Source organism: Rhinatrema bivittatum, unplaced genomic scaffold (assembly GCF_901001135.1).
Source record: "Rhinatrema bivittatum unplaced genomic scaffold, aRhiBiv1.1, whole genome shotgun sequence".
In the NCBI taxonomy this organism is placed as follows: Eukaryota; Metazoa; Chordata; class Amphibia; order Gymnophiona; family Rhinatrematidae; genus Rhinatrema; species Rhinatrema bivittatum.
Window position 1 is genome coordinate 69,748 of NW_021820983.1, and position 22,674 is coordinate 92,421.

General features: G+C 49.1%; 1 protein-coding gene across 2 annotated transcripts; it reads left to right on the forward strand.

Moving 5' to 3' along the window:
* The first annotated feature begins 5,977 nt into the window (after positions 1 to 5,977).
* Positions 5,978 to 16,596, forward strand: LOC115082344 (tetraspanin-1-like). 2 transcript variants are annotated; one of them, XM_029586580.1, is made up of 7 exons: positions 5,980 to 6,253; positions 7,114 to 7,311; positions 10,772 to 10,846; positions 11,172 to 11,282; positions 11,557 to 11,709; positions 12,198 to 12,281; positions 16,313 to 16,596. In XM_029586580.1, the coding sequence occupies exons 1-7, from the start codon at positions 6,152 to 6,154 to the stop codon at positions 16,358 to 16,360; spliced, it is 771 nt and encodes a 256-aa protein (XP_029442440.1). In that variant the 5' UTR covers positions 5,980 to 6,151; the 3' UTR covers positions 16,361 to 16,596. The 2 variants fall into 2 exon arrangements, with proteins under 2 accessions (XP_029442441.1, XP_029442440.1); XM_029586581.1 differs by lacking the exon at positions 12,198 to 12,281 and having other exon boundaries at positions 5,978 to 6,253.
* The last annotated feature ends 6,078 nt before the right edge of the window (positions 16,597 to 22,674 follow it).

Genomic DNA, 22,674 nt, shown 5'->3' on the forward strand with positions numbered 1-22,674 from the left:
ATTCATGCCCACCATGGCTGATTAAATGAGCCAGCAGGGGTGTAACGGGGTACAGGACACCCAAAGTTACAGGCTCATGGAGTGACTAACTTCATCACTTACCTTAATAATTCATGCCCGCCATGGCTGATTAAATGAGCCAGCAGGGGTGTAACGGGGTACAGGACACCCAAAGTTACAGGCTCATGGAGTGACTAACTTCATCCCTTACCTTAATAATTCATGCCCGCCATGGCTGATTAAATGAGCCAGCAGGGGTGTAACGGGGTACAGGACACCCAAAGTTACAGGCTCATGGAGTGACTAACTTCATCACTTACCTTAATAATTCATGCCCGCCATGGCTGATTAAATGAGCCAGCAGGGGTGTAACGGGGTGCAGGACACCCAAAGTTACAGGCTCATGGAGTGACTAACTTCATCACTTACCTTAATAATTCATGCCCGCCATGGCTGATTAAATGAGCCAGCAGGGGTGTAACGGGGTACAGGACACCCAAAGTTACAGGCTCATGGAGTGACTAACTTCATCACTTACCTTAATAATTCATGCCCGCCATGGCTGATTAAATGAGCCAGCAGGGGTGTAACAGGGTACAGGACACCCAAAGTTACAGGCTCATGGAGTGACTAACTTCATCACTTACCTTAATAATTCATGCCCCGCCATGGCTGATTAAATGAGCCAGCAGGGGTGTAACGGGGTACAGGACACCCAAAGTTACAGGCTCATGGAGTGACTAACTTCATCACTTACCTTAATAATTCATGCCCGCCATGGCTGATTAAATGAGCCAGCAGGGGTGTAACGGGGTGCAGGACACCCAAAGTTACAGGCTCATGGAGTGACTAACTTCATCACTTACCTTAATAATTCATGCCCCCCATGGCTGATTAAATGAGCCAGCAGGGGTGTAACGGGGTACAGGACACCCAAAGTTACAGGCTCATGGAGTGAGTGTAATCTTGTCCAGGGTTTGCATTAGGGACGTCTGTGGCCTACATTTTTCTTTTGGTTAACTGCTTTCATTCTGGGGCCATTTTTGGCCTATAATAAGATTTATTATTTTTTTTAATTTTCTTTTGTTATTATCTTCGTTCCTGTAGTACCATGGATCAGTCCAGACCGTGGGTTGTTTCCGCCTTCCAGCAGATGGGGAGTCAGAGCAAAAACCGAGAGGGCGCTCTCCCATAATTTATTTATTTATTTATTTAAAATTTTTATATACCGACGTTCATCCGGGATATCACATCGGTTTACAGTGTAACTGAAACAGGCGCCTGGGATGGCGGTTTACATCGAACAGCTATAACGAATTTAACATAAGAACAAATGAGGAGGGGGAAAAGAGGAGGGAAATAATTAAACAAAACTTATGAGCAAAATTTACAAATATATATAGAGTATCACTATGTACAAAGTATTCATAAATACAGCAATGCCATGGAAATACAATTGTGTAGAGTTATACGGGAGGAGGGGGGATGGGGGGTGTAGGAGGGGAGGAGGGGTGGATGGGGTAAAAGGAGAAGGCGAGCTGAGAAATCAGGAGAAGGTAAGAGGACTGAACAGGAAGGGGGCGAAGGAGGAATTTAGAGGTGGGAGTGAGGAATGGGGGAGAGGGAAGGAGAGTATGGGTGTGAGTGTGAAAGTGGGGGAATTAGGTGTATGCTTTGGTGAAGAGCCAGGTCTTTAGCTTACGTTTGAATGTTTTTGTGCATTCTTCTTGTCGTAGTTCGACAGGCATTGCGTTCCAAAGGGTGGGCCCGGCGATAGAGAGCGCTCGGGCTCTCGTGGAGGTAAGTTTGTAGTGTTTGGGAGAAGGTGTAGGCATGGAGGCGAGGTGTTGGTGTCTAATGGGCCTGTTGGATTGGTGGAGTCGGAAGGATTCGTTGAACCAGTTCATTTCAGGGTTGTATAAAGCCTTGTGTACAAGGGAGAGAGTCTTATATTGGATGCGTGATGCAATTGGGAGCCAGTGTAGGTCTTTTAATACCGATGTGATATGGTCATTTCTGCGTGAGTTAGTCAGGATCCGGGCTGTGCACCCTCCGTACATTACTTTTTTTTTAATCGCCACCGCACACTGAGCTTTTTAGCCTATCGTCCACAAGTGCTGCAAGGTCTTTTTTCCTAGCTGGTGACTTCTGACATGGAGCTCAGCATCCTGTATATGTAGTTGGGATTGTTTGTCCCTAATGTGTGTCTCTTTGCACATCAAAATTTCATCTGCCGTTCAAATACCCTGCCTCCTGTTTTCGCAAGGTCCCTCACAGTCCCACTGCTGCTCTGTCAGCTGCATCCGCAGGTTTGACCTCTTCACTCTTTTGTGCCCTTTTCAGGTCATTTCACGACTATGCGAAGCTGCACGAGTCCCAGAATCGATCCCCGTGCCACGCCGCTAACAACCCTTTGGAAAAGAGGAGCATTTTTATCTCCACGCCCCATTTCATGCATCCGATAGAGCGGGCTCCAAGCTCGTGTCTCAATAAGTTGCCTCGTCTATAATAAGGGTGCCATCCGCCTCGGGCCATTTTTTTGCTACACCAGGAGACTAGCATGGCCGCCCCTCTGAAAAATCTTTCCTCCCCTCGTTTCCTATCTTTTGATCGATTACCAGCCCACAACGGGACACTGCCGCCCATCCCCGTGACTTTTCAGTTTCCTCGGGAGTTTCTTACGGGCGATGCGGTGCTGCGGGTTCAGACTGTGCACACTGGTATTCGGCCCAGGGACTCTGACCTGGGAGGGGGAGGCTAATCTAACTGAAGTCTACCTGAGGGGCTACCTGAGGGGCTTATCCCATATAAACACACAACTACTGGGATCGTACCTCGGGGGGCTTGAACCCAGGAGCTAACTCCCTGCATGAAGCCACACACAAACTTTGATTCAGTACATCACGGTTCCAGGTAGAACAAATAAAATCGGATTACAAAGAAGAAGTAATGGTACCAGATACTAACAATTGCTACGCAGATAGAAAAAGCTTAGTTTCCAAAGGATCCGCTGTACCATGGCATCCAGGGCTCTCTCTCCTCTCTCCTTATACACTACGAATGCTTGTGGGAAATAGTGGTGCTCCCTCAGAAGAATTACAAATTTCTTTTTCGAATATCAGGCGCAGCTGTGCGGCCTTCATTCCCTCTCTCTCTCTCTCTCTCGGGCTTTCTCATCGTAGAGCTGGTGACTCTTGCCTGTTCGTAAACATTTCACAGTGCAAGACAGCTAACAGGAGCTCACTCAGAGCTTCAAACTAGTCCTGTGTCTGGGTGAGAACTCTAAATCCCTGTGGCCTATCCTCTATACACATCCTCAGCAAAAGTTAACACAATATGACGGCAACGCTCTCGTCGGACGTTTTCCGAAAATCCAAATGTGCTATTATCAGCCAGCTCACCTTTTTATCTACGTTCGTTTACACCTTCAAAAAATTCTAGACTTCCCCTTTCCTAAAACTAGGCCGACTCTTCCCCATTAAGCCGTGTCTATATACACGACCAGTGAATTTGTTGGCGCCCGACATCAGACTCAGTGGTCTGTAGATTCCCAGATCATCCCCGGAGCCCCTTACGAAAGCCACCGGCGCTACGCTGGCCACCCTCCTGTCTTCGGGTATTGTGACTGTTTTTTAGACGATTACGGATTACCAATAGCTGGTTTGAAATGTCATGCCTGTGTTCCTTCAGGGCTCTGGATTGGAGACCACCAACTCGTCTGGGTGACTTGCTACTCTTTTAGTTTGTCGATTTGCACCCTGAAATAGCCTTCCGGAGCAGATGTGTTTAACATCACGCGCCGAAACCTGACTGGCTGCAGGTCCCCTAGGACAAGTTTGGGAGCCACTTCCTTAGGCCTTTCAGCCATGCACCTTCCAATTAAATTTCAGGTCCATAGGCCCCCTACAATTTTGATAATTAAATTCAACAATCTTTATGTCCTTACCACAACTCTTCCCACAACAATTCTATAAAATCACATTATTGGACATCATACTTGTAAATATTAAACTTATGAGGAAAGGCTGAAGAGGTTAGGGCTGTTCAGTTTGGAGAAGAGATGGCTGAGGGGGGATATGATAGAGGTGTTTTAAGTTCATGAGAGGTCTAGAACGGGTAGATGTGACTCGGTTATTTACACTTTCGAATAATAGAAGGACTAGGGGGCACTCCATGAAGTTAGCATGGGGCACATTTAAGACTAATCGGAGAAAGTTCTTTTTCACTCAACGCACAATTAAACTCTGGAATTTGTTGCCAGAGGATGTGGTTAGTGCAGTTAGTGTAGCTGGGTTCAATAAAGGTTTGGATAAGTTCTTGGAGGAGAAGTCCATTAATGGCTATTAATCAAGTTTACTTAGGGAATAGCCACTGCTATTAATTGCATCAGTGGCATGGGATCTTCTTGGTGTTTGGGTAATTGCCAGGTTCTCCTGGCCTGGTTTGGCCTCTGTTGGAAACAGGATGCTGGGCTTGATGGACCCTTGGTCTGACCCAGCATGGCATGTTCTTATGTTCTTAAAACCTTGGAAGGAGTTTGTTTGTTTCTGGCTGGTTCATTTTTTTGCTGATAATTTTGTCTTTTATGGTCTCGGTTTATTTTTATTGAAATTTTACGACTGTCATTTTGTAAACTAACTTTCAATGGTTGTGTAGGGGGTGCGTGCATTTTTTTTATTATTATTAATCTGTTACATCTTCCGTTATCACACAGAAAGGTGTTTTACTTGCTCATAATCGCCACCATGCAAGAATGTTTCAGGCGAGGGTCCTGCCCCCTCAACATCTTCCTCAGAAAAGGCCAAAGAATGAATTTTGGTTACATCCCGCTCAGTAAAGTCTAAGGCAAAGCAAAGACGACCCGGTACGGGGGGGGGGGGGCCTGATCTAGCTGAGGTTTTCCCGTCGCCCGGTGGGCTTAGGCTCCGTACCCTTGGTGTGACCCAGCGGGGCAATTCTCACCAGGGATGTGGGCTAGGAAGTGGAGGAGGGGGGGGGGTCCCTCTCTCTCTTAGGCACAAGTACTGATTGCTAGGGTCGCTAACAGTTCCCTGTCAGAGGGATCTCTTGGGTTGCCCCCTCATTGTCCGATCAGCCCCCTGGCGAGGGCGCTGGCCCACCTGCCCCTTCGGTCAATGTGAGAGGGGGGAGGGAGGAGGGCACCATTAGGGAAGGAAAACCAGGCTCCCCCTCCCACAGACCTGGGCAAATGTTATCTTCTTGTTCATAAAACGCATGCCCCTCACTCTCACCCCCCAAACTGCCTGATAAGTTCTGGTCTCCTGCCCTTTTATTACCAAATATAAAATGAACGGGTGCAAAGGTGGGGAGTGCGGGTTTTCTTTCTTTGCCTCTTTTATTCATTATCATTATTACTCCACTCCTTCGCACCCTCCTGATAAAGGCAGCGAAATTCCCCGTCTCTGACTGCAACAAGGCCAGGCCCTGGGTGGAGGGGGGGGGGGGGTGAGGCTTAAGCCACCCTCCCATGCGATCATTTTAGGTCCTTTTTGCTTTCCTCCCTCCCTTCTCCCCTTCCCGCCTTTCCTCTTCCCGCGCGCGCGCGTGCGTGCAAAAAAAAAAAACCCCAACAACAACAACAATATGGGCGGAGCCAGAGGTGGAGAAGGGCGGCGGGCGGTGCCGCGAGCGGGTAGCTTGCACTGCGCGTGCGCTTCCCTGTCACGCGGCCCCCGCCCTTTCCCCTTTCCCTCGCCTTCTCTTTCGGAACCAACAAACCTCCGAGGGCCGTTGGCGGGCGCGCATGCGCAGTCTGCCTCCGTGAGGGCGGGAAGCGTCGTGTGGCGGTGCGCCCCCTGGCTGGAATGATTTTCTAGCTCTTATGACTAAATGTGAAAATTAAAAAAAAATAAAATTATATATATATATATATATATATATATCTATGTCTATATATATATATATAGGCGTATTTTCCATCTATATACCTAAGTATATATTTGATAAAAGGCACCCCTCCAAATTAAGTAATATTATTATTTGTTTTATTTACCACAGTATATGATTTTTCTTTATTGCTTTCAAAAGTATTATCATTATAAAACCATATATTTAATTTTATTTTTTTTTGGCGTGCCTTCGTGAAGACGGTGCCGCTATTCGTCGCACGTTCACGAGGCCCCGGGAGGCCATGGCCTTTTCGGTGGCCTCTTCCAGGGTGCCCTCCTCAGGGCTGCACAGCTTCTACGTCTGCCTGAAGTACATGATGTTTTTCTTCAACTCCATCATCTTCGTGCGTATGATTTCGGAGGGGCTGGAAGTCGTCCCCACCCCACCCACCCGCACCCCCCCACTCCCCGAAGAGCAACCCCTAAACATAAACCTCCATAAATTCCTTCAAAACAACGAGCAACAGAAATGAAGTGTGCTGGTGGGGGGGGGGTGTTTAATGCTTTAGGAGTCCCCTTGCGTAGCAAATCCGAGCCGGTCCGGGCTCTATGTTCCTCTTGAAGGAGGAAGCGGGGTGGGTTGGGATGGCGCCCGAATCGGTTCGGAGTAAGAGTTCAGACTACTTTGGAAGAGGAGTCTTAAAATTGTATTCCTGGGTGCATTCTCGTTTTTCCTATTGGACGACTTTTTTTTTTAACAGGGTGGGGGTTTGTTTTGCGGGGCTTTTAAGGCGAAAGGGGGGGGGGGGTTTGTTAGTCTGCTGGTAGTAAGCCCCGGTCAATGACAAGCAACGAACAGGTTGGGTAAGGGATTAGTAGTACCGCTAGACAGCTAGCCGAAATCCAGCAACACAAGCTTTCCTCGGGCCCAGGACCTGAGGTTTTGCCGTTGGGTTGCTTCTAAACTCTGGGTTTGTCTGTTCCCCTCCAATACGGCGTTAAAAATCTTCCAGACATTTTAACAATTGGACATTAGTCTTCCATGGACAAGGGCAAGGGGGGGGGGGGGGGATTTGCTGGAACAGAGGTTTGTTGCTATTATAACACTTCTCTTATCACTGGGGATCTTTAACGTATGCGGTGACCCTAGCATCGAGCCATGTCGTCTCCACATGTAATCTAAAAACAGCACCTCTCTTTCCTTTGAAAAACTATTATTTCCACGAACTTGAATACATAAAGGAATTACTTTTGTCTTTTACAGATTTCCGGTGGTGTTCTGGTAGGGCTGGGTATATGGATCAGATACGGAAGTGGACTCTTTGCCAAGATCCTGGGTTCCCATGCAACACACTTCTTCAACATTGGCTACTTTTGCATAGTGGTAGGCCTCATGCTGACTGTGCTCGGTTTCCTGGGATGCCTGGGTGCGATCAAGGAAAGCCGATTTCTCCTCATGACGGTATGCTGATTTGTGCAGAGATAATGCATGGCAGTTTTAGTAGAAAGACCCAAGCAGAATGTGGCTTCATTGGGTAACTACAGTCAGAAAGCGTCCTCTCTTGCTAAGGAAAGAAATAGGATCTAGAAAAGGGAGCAGTGGCTGAAGTCATCAGGTATTGCAGGAGGATCTTTCGACATTATGTGCAAAATGCTGCACATAGGGAAAAGAAATCCTTACTAAATGCTGAGTTCTGTATTAGGAGTCAGCACCCAGGAAAAGGACCTTGGAGTCACTGTGGACAATACACTGAAGTCCTCAGCGCAGTCTGTGGTGCAAATAGAAGGTTATACATTATTTGGAAAGGAATGGAAAATAATAATAATAAACCCGGAGAATCCATGATGCGACCGTACCTTGGGAATTGGGTGCAGTTTTGGTTGCTCCATTTTAAAAATAAAAGAAGAATTAGAAAAGGTGCAGAGAAGAGCAGCAACAGTGATAAAGTGGATGGAACGCCTCGGCTAAACAAATCAGGGCTCTCCAGTTTGGAAAAGAGACGGCTAAGAACATAAGAAAATGCCATACTGGGTCAGACCAAGGGTCCATCAAGCCCAGCATCCTGTTTCCAACAGTGGCCAATCCAGGCCACAAGAACCTGGCAAGTGCCCAAACACTAAGTCTATTCCATGTAACCATTGCTAATGGCAGTGGCTATTCTCTAAGTGAACTTAATAGCAGGTAATGGACTTCTCCTCCAAGAACTTATCCAATTCTTTTTTAAACCCAGCTACACTAACTGCACTAACCACATCCTCTGGCAACAAATTCCAGAGTTTAATTGTGCGTTGAGTAAAAAAGAACTTTCTCCGATTAGTTTTAAATGTGCCCCATGCTAACTTCATGGAGTGCCCCCTAGACTTTCTACTGTCCAAAAGAGTAAATAACCGATTCACATCTACCCGTTCTAGACCTCTCATGATTTTAAACACCTCTATCATATCCCCCCTCAGTCGTCTCTTCTCCAAGCTGAAAAGTCCTAACCTCTTTAGTCTTTCCTCATAGGGGAGCTGTTCCATCCCCTTTATCATTTTGGTAGCCCTTCTCTGTATCTTCTCCATCGCAATTATATCTTTTTTGAGATGTGGTGACCAGAATTGTACACAGTATTCAAGGTGCGGTCTCACCATGGAGCGATACAGAGGCATTATGACATTTTCCGTTTTATTCTCCATTCCCTTCCTAATAATTCCCAACATTCTGTTTGCTTTTTGACTGCCGCAGCTCACTGAGCCGACGATTTCAATATATTCTTTAGTTAGTTAGTTAGTTTTCTATACTGCCACTGAGACGAGCCATCGTAACAATTTACAATATAATACAAAAAACAGCCATTAAAACAAATCAGGGCTATCCATTATGTTAGTTACACATATAACATGGGTTATTTTTCCCTATATGCATCACCTTGCACTTATCCACATTAAATTTCATCTGCCATTTGGATGCCCAATTTTCCAGTCTCACAAGGTCCTCCTGCAATTTATCACAATCCGCTTGTGATTTAACTACTCTGAACAATTTTGTGTCATCTGCAAATTTGATTATCTCACTCGTCGTATTTCTTTCCAGATCATTTATAAATATATTGAACAGTAAGGGTCCCAATACAGATCCCTGAGGCACTCCACTGTCCACTCCCTTCCACTGAGAAAATTACCCATTTAATCCTACTCTCTGTTTCCTGTCTTTTAGCCAGTTTGCAATCCACGAAAGGACATCGCCACCTATCCCATGACTTTTTACTTTTCCTAGAAGCCTCTCATGAGGAACTTTGTCAAACGCCTTCTGAAAATCCAAGTATACTACATCTACCGGTTCACCTTTATCCACATGTTTATTAACCCCTTCATAAAAGTGAAGCAGATTTGTGAGGCAAGACTTGCCCTGGGTAAAGCCATGCTGACTTTGTTCCATTAAACCATGTCTTTCTATATGTTCTGTGATTTTGATGTTTAGAACACTTTCCACTATTTTTCCTGGCACTGAAGTCAGGCTAACCGGTCTGTAGTTTCCTGGATCGCCCCTGGAGCCCTTTTTAAATATTGGGGTTACATTAGCCACCCTCCAGTCTTCAGGTACAATGGATGATTTTAATGATAAGTTACAAATTTTTACTAATAGGTCTGAAATTTCATTTTTTAGTTCCTTCAGAACTCTGGGGTGTATACCATCTGGTCCGGGTGATTTGCTACTCTTCAGTTTGTCAATCAGGCCTACCACATCTTCTAGGTTCACCGTGATTTGGTTCAGTCCATCTGAATCATTACCCATGAAAACCTTCTCCATTACGGGTACCTCCCCAACATCCTCTTCAGTAAACACCGAAGCAAAGAAATCATTTAATCCTTCCGCGATGGCCTTATCCTCTCTAAGTGCCCCTTTAACCCCTCGATCATCTAACGGTCCAACTGACTCCCTCACAGGCTTTCTGCTTCGGATACATTTAAAAAAGTTTTTACTGTGAGTTTTTGCCTCTACAGCAAACTTCTTTTCAAATTCTCTCTTAGCCTGTCTTATCAATGTCTTACATTTAACTTGCCAGCATTTATGCTTTATCCTATTTTCTTCTGTTGGATCCTTCTTCCAATTTTTGAATGAAGATCCGGTGTGCATGTGCACGCACATGTTATAAAATCGGCGCGTCCACGTGTGAGCGCCGGGAACCGCACATGCGTAGATGCGTGCGTATGTTTGAAAATCTACCCCTAAATATGTAATGGAAACCACTGGAGCCTGGAAATAACTCATACGTTTTTTTTTTCATGTATAAAACATGTTTTAGTAACTAAACCTGGGACTCTGAGGGTTTTATTTCCGTCTTTTATGTTTTGTCTGTTCACAGGGCCGTATGTCAGATTCACTAACTTTTTCAGAGGTCACCTACACATAGAATTGGTCGTTTTATTTTTGAAATCCTTTGCGCTGCTTTTTTACAGCTCCTGTGGAGCGTCAGTGTCACAAAAGATGCGAGCACACAAGCAGTAGGAAATTATTTCATACTGGCCAGATTGATCCCTTAGTCTGACGGGCAGCATCGGGGCGGCTTGCAGTATCTGCATCGGCTGTGAAAGTAAAGAGAAAGCCGGAAGCCCCGCTCGGTTTTGAGACTTCCAAGTGAGCTATGAGGAGGACACGAAGGCAGGGCCAGTCAGGAGAGTGGGGTTACAGGAGCTTCCAAACTTGGGGTTGCTGTCTGTATTGCAAGAGACATTGGCTTGCTCCAGTGACGTGAGAGACCCACACAGGACACCCTTCATCCTCTCACCAGCCTAATTAGTCCATTCCCGCTTTCTGACGTAGCTTGACCTTTTGGAGGACTGCTTGGCTGATTACCGGAAAGTGATATATATTTCTCATCTGCTTATGTAATTCAGTGCATTCAAAACATCTAACCTATTTATTTTAAATTGTTTTGCAGTTCATCATGACTATGATGGCAATGTTTATTGCAAAAATTGCAGCAGCTGTTCTAGCGTTAGCTTTTTCGCAGATTGTGAGTATAATGAATTCACTTTCTCTTGTGATATTTACTCGTGTTTTGTTTTACAGATCATACGGCGGAGGGGCTCTGGGGGTTGCCTGTGCCTTCATCTTCCTTTAACTGATAAATCAAATACCATATCCAAGAGATGTGTAATAAAACAAGTTGTAGAGAAGCTAAGAGCGGATATTGCTGTGAGACGTGACAGAAGTGATTTGATTTTTCCCCCCCTAAAATGCACCTCCTCCTGGAGTTTAGTAATGGAAGAGTAAAACCTTGCGCACTGTTTGAGAAGTCTTTCCTCCATTGGATTTTTGTTTAACATTTTGTCTTCTAGGTTGAAGGCATTCTTCATGATAAAGGGCTGATCTCCCTAAAGGAAGATTATGACGCTGAATATATTAAAGACGGCTCCGTGACTCTGGGCTGGGACTTCCTCATGAGAAAGGTAGGTAAAGGATAGGCCTAGTTCTCTTTCTCCGCTAGGTGCTGCGTCGCCTTTAATGGTTTCTGTTATTTTTTTTTCCTACTACAAAACCCCCAAAGGTGTTCATGGCAGCCCAGGAAGAGACACTCTTCCCCACCGCACAAGGTTTAGCGGCTGCACAGATCCTTTACTCCCACGGGCGGGCGGGAGAACCCAGCAAAACGCCAAGCACCTCTCTGAATGCACAAAGCGGTTGGAAGCTCATCTTAATCTCCACTTTTTTTCTCTTTCCCAGTTGAAGTGTTGCGGGTTTAATAATTACACCGACTTTTCTGCATCTCAGTTTGTAAATCGCTCCGGCCTGGTGTACCCCAAGGCCTGCTGCTGGACCCCGGCCAGTCCTGCCTGCAATGGGAAAAACGTGAGCAGCGCCGTCATTTTCTCAGAGGTAACGCCCCTTTATTTAAAGCACAGGCTAATGTGTACCAAACCAAATACAGTGCTTTCTGTTGTTAGAAAATGATCCCGAAATTTGCCACATTCAGAGCAAAGGATTGGGGTTGCGGTGTTCGTCCTCTTGGATACATGGAAAGAGCGTCAACAAAGCGTTGTAGGCGATAGCTTTTTATTGGCCTAATAATAAGATCCGAGGCAAGCTTTGTAAAGTTATTCTCTCTTCATCAGGTCAGCGTGAAGAAATAATGCACATTCAGACATACTTTGTTGAGCTCTCTGATGTAGTCTGTGGTTATTAGGCTCAGAGTGTACTTTATATCGCTTTCCCATTTTGGAAGTGAGAATTTTGCAAGGAGAGCAGAGCCACTCTGACCGACCAGTGTCTCAGCCGTCTGTGGCCATCGCCACTCGGTCAGAATTTCTATGCCGGTGCACCTCAGTAACCTGCGAGTTTAAACCAAGGCTTCTTGTGCCATTTAGGGCTGTTTCAAGGTGATGCGTGTGGCGCTCCAGAATCACAGTTTGGTTGTTGGTGCAGTTACAGCTGCTGTCACAGGATTAGAAGTAAGTTTAACAAAATATTAAGTCTCTGCTACAGGGCTTTGACTCTTAACTATCAGCAAGAAAGTGGAATTGGGTTGGGTTAGACAGGTTTCTAAGTACAAGTAAATAGGCAAACAGGACAATGCAGACAGTTCAAATGTTATTCTTTGGAGAAAAACTGGAAGTTGTAAGTGTATATTGACTGCATGCCTCATGTAGTGCCCGGGAGCAGGTGGGGCAATTTTGAACCATCCCATGGGGATCTAACGCACACACACACACACCCCCTTTCTGCAGGTTTTCCGAGGGAGATGACAAGCGTAGTTTCTCCTTTGAAAATTAGCACAAGTTCTGCGTTAAAAGCACCCACCCACGTAGCGCCTGCTCGTTTCAAAATGACATGTGCATGAGCTTTTCCCCTCGCCGACCTAAGCAGGCCCACAGGAACGCCCATATTCTGCAGTCTGTGCCCACTTAGCCAGTTTTTACCTGGGCAGATCTGCCAACGCTCAGAACCATTTCTGCTGGTCATAAGCAAATTCAAGGTTTGTCAGAGGAGTATAGCTGTGTCCCAGGAGAATCCAAGTTCCTGTTCATACCCCAGATCAGTCCAGACAAGTGGGGTTTGCATCCCTACCAGCAGAAGGAGATAGAGAATTAAAAACTTCAGGTGCTGCTACATAACCGAGAGTGCCACCCATAGTCCCTCAGTATTTCTCTGTCTCCAGCAGATGGTAGAGGTGCAAACCTGCAGTTCTGGAATTTAAAACAAAAAAGGAATATAGGAGAAAGAAAGAAGGAAGTTTGTGGATAACTCAGAAGAGATGGCTCCCTGAGGTTTTAGGTTCGTGAGCCATCTCTCGGGTAGAGCAGGGTGAGCAGGGTGTTTGAGATCCTGCTTCTGGCTACCGGCTGAGAGAGGGAACCAGGACCCCTGTGGAGCAGGACTGTTAGGGCCTCAAAAGCCAAGTGTTAAGGTATAAATCAGGGATGAGAAGGGGTGCCCTTGGCTCCATGGCAGGGTCCGGGGTACGATCCTGGAGATGATCTTGGCAATGATCTTATGGACGCACCTGCAGATGAAGGGCCAGATGCGAATAAGGGATTGTCAAATCCTGAGGAGGTTCTGGTCGTGGAAGGGGATCACCCTAGGGTGGTCAGATTATTCCATAAGTAAGAGCCACGTCCTCTCATTCCACATGTGCTCGACGAGCTGGGGATCAAGGTCACATAGGGAGAATCAGACAGTAAGGGGGGGGACCCTGTACTGGATGGGCTGTGTGGGCCACCAAAGGCTTTTCCTTTACCGAGGAAGTAAATAAGTTGGTTGTTCGAAAGTGGGATGCTCCTGAGTGCTCTGGCGAAATTTGTACAGTGTCAGTGACTCTCTCTCTGTCTCCATCTGCTGGCAGGGAGGCAAAACCCAGGAGTCTGGACTGATCTGGGTACATACAGGGAACTGCTGGAGACAGAGAAATACTGAGGGAGTGCAGGAGGCACACTGGGTTATGTACAGTGTCAGTGAGACTCTCTCTGTCTCCATCTGCTGGCAGGGATACATACCCCAGGAGTCTGGACTGATCTGGGTATGTACAGGGCACTGCTGGAGACAGAGAAATACTGAGGGAGTGCAGGAGATACACTGGGTTATGTACAGTGTCAGTGAGACTCTCTCTGTCTCCTGCTGGCAGGGAGGTAAAACCCAGGAGTCTGGACTGATCTGGGTACATACAAGGAACTGCTGGATGCAGAGAAATACTGAGGGAGTGTAGGAGGCACACTGGGTTATGTACAGTGTCAGTGAGACTCTCTCTGTCTCCATCTGCTGGCAGGGAGGTAAAACCCAGGAGTCTGGACTGATATGGATACATACAGGGAACTGCTGGAGACAGAGGAATACTGAGGGAGTGCAGGAGGCACACTGGGTTATGTACAGTGTCAGGGAGACTCTCTCTGTCTCCATCTGCTGGCAGGGAGGTAAAACCCAGGAGTCTGGACTGATCTGGGTACATACAGGGAACTGCTGGAGACAGAGAAATACTGAGGGACTGCAGGAGGCACACTGGGTTATGTACAGTGTCAGTGAGACTCTCTCTGTCTCCTGCTGGCAGGGAGGTAAAACCCAGGAGTCTGGACTGATCTGGGTACATACAGGGAACTGCTGGAGACAGAGGAATACTGAGGGAGTGCAGGAGGCACACTGGGTTATGTACAGTGTCAGTGAGACTCTCTCTGTCTCCATCTGCTGGCAGGGAGGTAAAACCCAGGAGTCTGGACTGATCTGGGTACATACAGGGAACTGCTGGAGACAGAGAAATACTGAGGGAGTGCAGGTGGCACACTGGGTTATGTACAGTGTCAGTGAGACTCTCTCTGTCTCCATCTGCTGGCAGGGAGGTAAAACCCAGGAGTCTGGACTGATCTGGGTACATACAGGGAACTGCTGGAGACAGAGAAATACTGAGGGACTGCAGGTGGCACACTGGGTTATGTACAGTGTCAGTGAGACTCTCTCTGTCTCCATCTGCTGGCAGGGAGGGCAAAACCCAGGAGTCTGGACTGATCTGGGTACGTGCAAGGAACTGCTGGAGACAGAGAAATACTGAGGGACTGCAGGTGGCACACTGGGTTATGTACAGTGTCAGTGAGATTCTGTCTCCATCTGCTGGCAGGGATACATACCCCAGGAGTCTGGACTGATCTGGGTACATACAGGGAACTGCTGGAGACAGAGAAATACTGAGGGATGCAGGAGGCATGCTGGGTTATGTACAGTGTCAGTGAGACTCTCTCTTCTCCATCTGCTGGCAGGGAGGTAAAACCCAGGAGTCTGGACTGATCTGGGTACATACAGGGAACTGCTGGAGACAGAGAAATACTGAGGGAGTGCAGGAGGCACACTGGGTTATGTACAGTGTCAGTGAGACTCTCTCTGTCTCCATCTGCTGGCAGGGAGGTAAAACCCAGGAGTCTGGACTGATCTGGGTATGTACAGGGCACTGCTGGAGACAGAGAAATACTGAGGGAGTGCAGGAGGCTCACTGGGTTATGTACAGTGTCAGTGAGACTCTCTCTGTCTCCATCTGCTGGCAGGGAGGGCAAAACCCAGGAGTCTGGACTGATCTGGGTACGTACAGGGCACTGCTGGAGACAAAGAAATACTGAGGGAGTGCAGGAGGCTCACTGGGTTATGTACAGTGTCAGTGATATACAAATAGTTTGTATATTATTATTATTATTTATTGTTATTTGAACCTAATGCACCTCGTCATATATAGTTTGTAATTATACATAGTTTCTCCCAGGAGATTAGACGGGATTCAATTGTACTATATGTGGACTTATTGTTCGCTGACCTTATTGGTATATGCTTGTTCTTTCTGAATTGATTGTAAAGCCTGTTGCTAAATTATTGTTCATTGTAAACCGTGGTGATGTTTTGAAACGTGCCGCGGTATATAAAAAACCTTTAAATAAATAAAATAAATGATATTTTCTGATCTCGCCCAAAACACGGCCCCGGATGCAGCTTAGCCCATGCGGAGAGCAATTTCCAGGCAGTTTACCCGGGTACGTTGCTGATTCCAGGACACCGTAACCAGGTCTTTCTCGCTTTGGAAGTCACTTCCATTACATTACAGAAAGCAGTGATGGGACCCAAGCCTTTCACTGAGATGATTTGTAGTTTCCTGTTATGCTATAGAAGTAATTTTATCGTCGCCTTGAGTCCTTGCAGTGGGACACTTAAAATGTAAGAAATGGCAAAATTATTTCAAGACAACTTGGTTGCATCCCATTCCACTTCACGTTCAGCTGATGCCACCTGTTTTATTTTCTGTTTTAGGGTTTGTTTTTTTTCCCAGATAGAATATAAAGTCTTTGGTGGCTGCCTGTCAGTCACTTTACAAACGCTCTTGCCATAGGGCCAGGTGAAAGCAGTTTCCTGTTGTGTAAGGGGGGCACAGTGAGTGGCAGGTAGATAGAGCGGGTTTCCTTCTCCGTCCTGTCCGTCTGCAGTGGCACACGATGAAACCCCTTTCTTTTTTTTGCAGCTGGTGTCTATTTTGATTGCTATGGTTCTCTTTGTAAAACTGGGCTAAAAAGCGATAACGTTCCAGCAGCGGGGAAGGGGCCTGCGCTATTCCCATCCGATAACTCTGCCGTCGTACAGAGAGGAGCCGAGGCACGGTACTGGGGGTCCTGCAAGGCAACAAACCCAGGTGCCCTTCTCAGCCGCCACGGTCCACGGAAGAAGACCGCATCCCGTGCTCGGAGACAAAGAAATCCACTGTCTTCCGACTCATTCCAGCTGAGAATAAAGACACGTTTTTCTCTCGCCGTCTTCTTCTTTCTCTGAAAATGAATTGCTGGCCAGTCCTGCTGGAGTGCAACTGTCTGGGAGGCTTTAGGTTGCGAATAAGTCGCACACGCACGGGGGGAGGGGGTGGAGAAATCCTGACTCCGGGCCCTTGCCTTCTGTGGCGCTGTCAGCTGAACCGATGAAATAGACGGCATAACAGGGGTATTTCTGCTGTCGCTTGGACATTACACGACAAACATACTCTAAGGGTAATAGTTTAAGAAAGGCGTTCTCCGCTAGGCACAGAAGTTTGGACTTTTACGTAATTACCCGCCTGAGGCGCGAGTAAACTGGTGACCCCCCCCCCCAGAAAACATTGGGGAGTTTCCCTCCTTCTGAAATCCCCAGAAGGGGGTGTCTCCCTTTTCATATGGGGGGGGGGGGGTTCCTCTCCCTCCCAAAACCATCGGAAGATGCGAGGTCTTGCCCAAATGTTCCCCTTGGTTTCCTCTCCCATCTCCTCTCTCACCTCCGGACCTGAGGACGATTTTCTTTTTATTCGGCCACGTTCAGGCAGCGCAAGTCAGCGCAGGGCCCTGTGAGACGGGACAAGATGCTGGCACTCTGTGCAGGGAGTGGGGGGGGGGGGGGTGTGCCCCGGCCCCGGCCCACAGGCTCTGTCCTCAGCAGAGAGAGCGGTGCTTCAGCGCCAGGCAAAGGAAATGCCGAGATCCAGGCCTAGCTCACAGGCTCTGTCATCAGCAGAGAGAGCGGTGCTTCAGCGCCAGGCAAAGGAAATGCCGAGATCCAGGCCTAGCTCACAGGCTCTGTCATCAGCAGAGAGAGCGGTGCTTCAGCGCCAGGCAAAGGAAATGCCGAGATCCAGGCCTAGCTCACAGGCTCTGTCATCAGCAGAGACAGCGGTGCTTCAGCGCCAGGCAAAGGAAATGCCGAGATCCAGGCCTAGCTCACAGGCTCTGTCATCAGCAGAGACAGCGGTGCTTCAGCGCCAGGCAAGGGAAATGCCGAGATCCAGGCCTAGCTCACAGGCTCTGTCATCAGCAGAGAGAGCGGTGCTTCAGCGCCAGGCAAAGGAAATGCCGAGATCCAGGCCTAGCTCACAGGCTCTGTCATCAGCAGAGACAGCGGTGCTTCAGCGCCAGGCAAAGGAAATGCCGAGATCCAGGCCTAGCTCACAGGCTCTGTCATCAGCAGAGACAGCGGTGCTTCAGCGCCAGGCAAGGGAAATGCCGAGATCCAGGCCTAGCTCACAGGCTCTGTCATCAGCAGAGACAGCGGTGCTTCAGCGCCAGGCAAAGGAAATGCCGAGATCCAGGCCTAGCTCACAGGCTCTGTCATCAGCAGAGACAGCGGTGCTTCAGCGCCAGGCAAGGGAAATGCCGAGATCCAGGCCTAGCTCACAGGCTCTGTCATCAGCAGAGACAGCGGTGCTTCAGCGCCAGGCAAGGGAAATGCCGAGATCCAGGCCTAGCTCACAGGCTCTGTCATCAGCAGAGACAGCGGTGCTTCAGCGCCAGGCAAGGGAAATGCCGAGATCCAGGCCTAGCTCACAGGCTCTGTCATCAGCAGAGAGAGCGGTGCTTCAGCGCCAGGCAAAGGAAATGCCGAGATCCAGGCCTAGCTCACAGGCTCTGTCATCAGCAGAGAGAGCGGTGCTTCAGCGCCAGGCAAAGGAAATGCCGAGATCCAGGCCTAGCTCACAGGCTCTGTCATCAGCAGAGACAGCGGTGCTTCAGCGCCAGGCAAGGGAAATGCCGAGATCCAGGCCTAGCTCACAGGCTCTGTCATCAGCAGAGACAGCGGTGCTTCAGCGCCAGGCAAGGGAAATGCCGAGATCCAGGCCTAGCTCACAGGCTCTGTCATCAGCAGAGACAGCGGTGCTTCAGCGCCAGGCAAAGGAAATGCCGAGATCCAGGCCTAGCTCACAGGCTCTGTCATCAGCAGAGACAGCGGTGCTTCAGCGCCAGGCAAGGGAAATGCCGAGATCCAGGCCTAGCTCACAGGCTCTGTCATCAGCAGAGAGAGCGGTGCTTCAGCGCCAGGCAAGGGAAATGCCGAGATCCAGGCCTAGCTCACAGGCTCTGTCATCAGCAGAGACAGCGGTGCTTCAGCGCCAGGCAAGGGAAATGCCGAGATCCAGGCCTAGCTCACAGGCTCTGTCATCAGCAGAGAGAGCGGTGCTTCAGCGCCAGGCAAAGGAAATGCCGAGATCCAGGCCTAGCTCACAGGCTCTGTCATCAGCAGAGAGAGCGGTGCTTCAGCGCCAGGCAAAGGAAATGCCGAGATCCAGGCCTAGCTCACAGGCTCTGTCATCAGCAGAGAGAGCGGTGCTTCAGCACCAGGCAAAGGAAATGCCGAGATCCAGGCCTAGCTCACAGGCTCTGTCATCAGCAGAGAGAGCGGTGCTTCAGCACCAGGCAAAGGAAATGCCGAGATCCAGGCCTAGCTCCCATCTTGAGTGGGGGCATTCCTGGTGGCGGAGTTGGGGATTTTAAAAAGCGCAGGTAAAATGAATGATTTCAGCAGGCGTTAACTTGCGCGGGATAGTTTTCGAAGCGCACTTGGGCAAGGAAGCCCACTCCGCATATTGGTGTAACATGCCTGCATCTACTGGCTCTACGAGTGACGGTGCTCCCTACTCTTCTCACTTCCAAATGCAGCATCCTCGATATTTACTGTGGGGGAAGGCCTCCAAAGCTGCAAATGTACAAATGAGACATGAACCGGGGAAGCTCAGGGCACGGCGCTGCTATCGAACGGACCTGCTGAAACGTGTTTCTAACCAGCGCCACCAGATGACGAGCCCCGCAGAACCCAGCTTCACCAGTCCCGTTCTCCTGTTACCGGACGCACGAGCGTCATTTTTCCCCTAACGACCCTCATTGGCCTGACCCTGATGTGCACGAGATGCTGCAGAAAGCGGTGCGGCTGTTTCTTTTGGGAACCCGGAACTCGCCCAGCGGGCCGTTGTCGGACCAAGAGGGGGGGAGACGGGACAGAGTGGTTCTGTTTGCTGTGGTAACGGAGCCTTGTAGACCCGGATACTTACATCAGGCTGATGCAGTACCGTGCGCTGCGGCTAGCGCGTGGCTCGGCACACGGTTGAACGGGCATTTTGGATGCAGAGCGGGGATTGGTGCGTCCAAAACGTGCGTGCAATCGAGTGCATAGCCATCGGCACCCGTTACATGTAAAGCACAGGTAGGGGAAGCTATTAGCCGATCCCCGTGATGCAGAAGATTTCCTGCACGGCCAACGCACCCTTGCAGTGTGGCAAAATTTTACGCCAGCGTGTAAAGGTCCGCCACACTCGAGGGCTTATGGCAACCCCCCTACTAGTATTGTCGTGATACTAAGTAGGAGGGACCTCGGAAAGCGGAATCACGTAAAAGAAAATCGCTAAAAAAAAAACCAAAACAGAATCACGGTCCAGGCCGTTTATATTGCGCCGGCAGCCGGAGTTTAAAGAGCGTGGTCCGTTTCCTAACCCGCAGTGATTAGCCACCTTTCCTGGGCACCCAATCCCCAAGGAGGAGCTAGGGATGCGCAACTTCCCCATGTGCCTCCTTTTTACAGCGGCGGCCAATTTTAATATCAAATTGAATTGGCGTGCGTTAGGAGGGATAGGAAGGAGGGTACACGCGGGGAGACGAGTGGGAATAGCATGCAGAGCCCCCTGGGAAAGGCTTGTACGGGGTCCCAGGCGGAGCTGCAGCCCATGCATGTGGGCCAAGGATCATCACCCTGGGGGGGGACATCACCTGGGGGGGACATAAAAGGGGAACAAAATCCGAGTGGTTTCGAACGAAGGTTCATGAGCAGGCAGGCCAGAAACCTGATAATTACAAGAAAAATAACGACAAGGGCGTTTATTATCTTTGGCCTTGGCTGTAAAGTCATTGAGTCCCCCCTCCCAACTCTCATTGTACAGGTTCTTGGTCTTGGCCAAAGGCCAGGATGAGAGCATAACTCGGCTCGTGGCTCGGACCCTTCCCTTGGATCCCAACCGAAAAGAGACACAGCAAACACGCCAGGTGCACTGCTGATGCCGGGACTTGAGGATTTTTACAGTCCTGCTTTGCGCTTTTTCTTCTGCCTCCATCCCAACTCTTTCCAGGGCCTGAACCCCCCACCATTTGCTCAGACCTAAGTAGTGAACAAGGACTGGTAATGCGGGGGTCTAGCCTAGTGAGATCTCAGAGAACCAAGCACTTCTGGGCCAGGAGTTCTGCGCTGTGATCGGCTGCCACCCAACATCCGCTTAGTTTCCCCGTGAACCGGCGCCTTTCTCGTAACCCGGCTCAATCACAGCCTTCAAAGGAACCCAAGGAGGCTTGGCCTGTTTTGCATTTCTGGCAGGAGGGGGGGCCTTTCCCTTTCCCTTGGTGCCAGGAAATGCCTCCTGCCTGAGTCATCGCAGGGGGGGTTATGCTGCAAGACTCTGCAAGGTAGCAGACTTGTCTCTGCAGCCAGTCTCACTCCAGCCAGGATTAAGGGCTCCAAACTCCGCATGTAACGACTGCAACCTTTATTAAAGAAATGCATATTTCTCCTCCGACTTTACAGTGAATGGACTGTGTGCATACAACAACATAAATTACAAGGCAAACGCATTCAGTAGTGTATTATTGACATTTGCGGGGATGGAGGGAGTTTGAGATGAAGGAGGAGAGGACGGCTACCTGACACCCCCCCCCCCCCCCACCACCTCCTCTTCCATCTCCCTGCCCACCGCTGCACAAGGGGCATCAGAAGAGAGATCCATGGCACAGAGAGAGCGCTCGGCCTACTGGACCCAGCACTGTCATTGGTAAAAACAACTCGCAGGAGTGTAAGGCTTCTAGAGCAAGGCACCTGCTTCCCCTGCTCCTGCCTCTCCCCCCTCCCAGGATGTGGGTGAAACCTGGCCAGAGCGTTGGCTCCCCAGTAAGAGAGTCTGCTCCCAGATTTCAGCCACATCTGTCCAGGAGAAGGGGCCCTTGGTGGCGTGCACAGGGCACAGCGGCAGCGGTAGGTGCTTTGCACTATTGAGGCACTCCTAAAAAAAAAAAAAAAGAAAAAGGAGGGGGGTGGGGAGGGAGACATTTTGTAACAGGATGCATTACAAACAGTAGTAATCACACACAAAAAAAAAGGGGGGTGGGGGGTGTACAAACCGGGGAAGGGAGTGAGAAAGGACTGCCCGCAGGAGAAGGCTGTGTGCCTTATCCACACCTCCTGCTCACGCAGGCCTCATCTCGGGGAGGTTTTTTCCTGGTATGTGGATGGGACTGGGGGAAACATCCGTGCAGATGCAACAAGACTGGGGGCGATGCTCGTAATAAACACCAGAGAAGGGCAATTCACGGTCCAACCTCACGAAACCTGAGGGAAGGCATCTAAAGCATCCTTTAGTCTAGGCAGGCACATCCGGCTCCAGGGATTTCTCTAGGATAAGCCACTATTTGGAAAAAAAACAAACCAAAACCGGACCTGGCGTACGCGTTTGGGCCTGATTTCCCAAAGAGCGTCCTTTATTCAGCGCCTACAGAAGCAGCATGGAGTCTCACGTCCTTACCTTCTGCTCTTGGCACATTCAGGGTTATGGTTATAGCATGAGAAACACGACCAGGTGGAAATCACGAATGCACCACCACCACCACCACACAATCCACCTAAATATATCATCACACCCTTCAAGGCCTGGATCCTTAGGGATCTGCGCTAGGAGACCTTTACAGGCGGCATTGCTTGTTGGCTTCCTTGCTATTGCAGCAGTGCCCCGCTATAATCATTGGTCTCCTAGAATTTTTAATCGGGGCTTGCCGCTCGTAAGATCCCTGAATCGGTAAAGTGCTTATTGGAAGTCAATGCCTCTCTCTCGTCCCGGAGAAGCGCTGCAGTAGCCGTTGACTCCGTTTACGAAGGCCTCCTGGATCCGTAGGGGAACCAGCGCCGAAGGGCGTGAGGCATACACGGCTATGGTGTGCGCGCCGTGTGTCCTCCTCCGTGGCCAGAAACGGTCGCAGACCGGAGGTTCTGCTCACCCCCCCCCGTGGCGGAGGGACAGGGAGAGAGGTGGCAGGGCATTCGTTAAGACCTTGCAAGCATGGC

Coding starts and splice junctions, on each gene's coding strand:
- LOC115082344 (XM_029586580.1), top strand. CDS start 6,152: ATGGCCTTTTCGGTGGCCTCTTCCAGGGTGCCCTCCTCAGGGCTGCAC. Junction 7,312..10,771: donor GCCGATTTCTCCTCATGACG/GTATGCTGATTT, acceptor ATTGTTTTGCAG/TTCATCATGACTATGATGGC. Junction 11,710..12,197: donor GCGCCGTCATTTTCTCAGAG/GTAACGCCCCTT, acceptor TGTGCCATTTAG/GGCTGTTTCAAGGTGATGCG.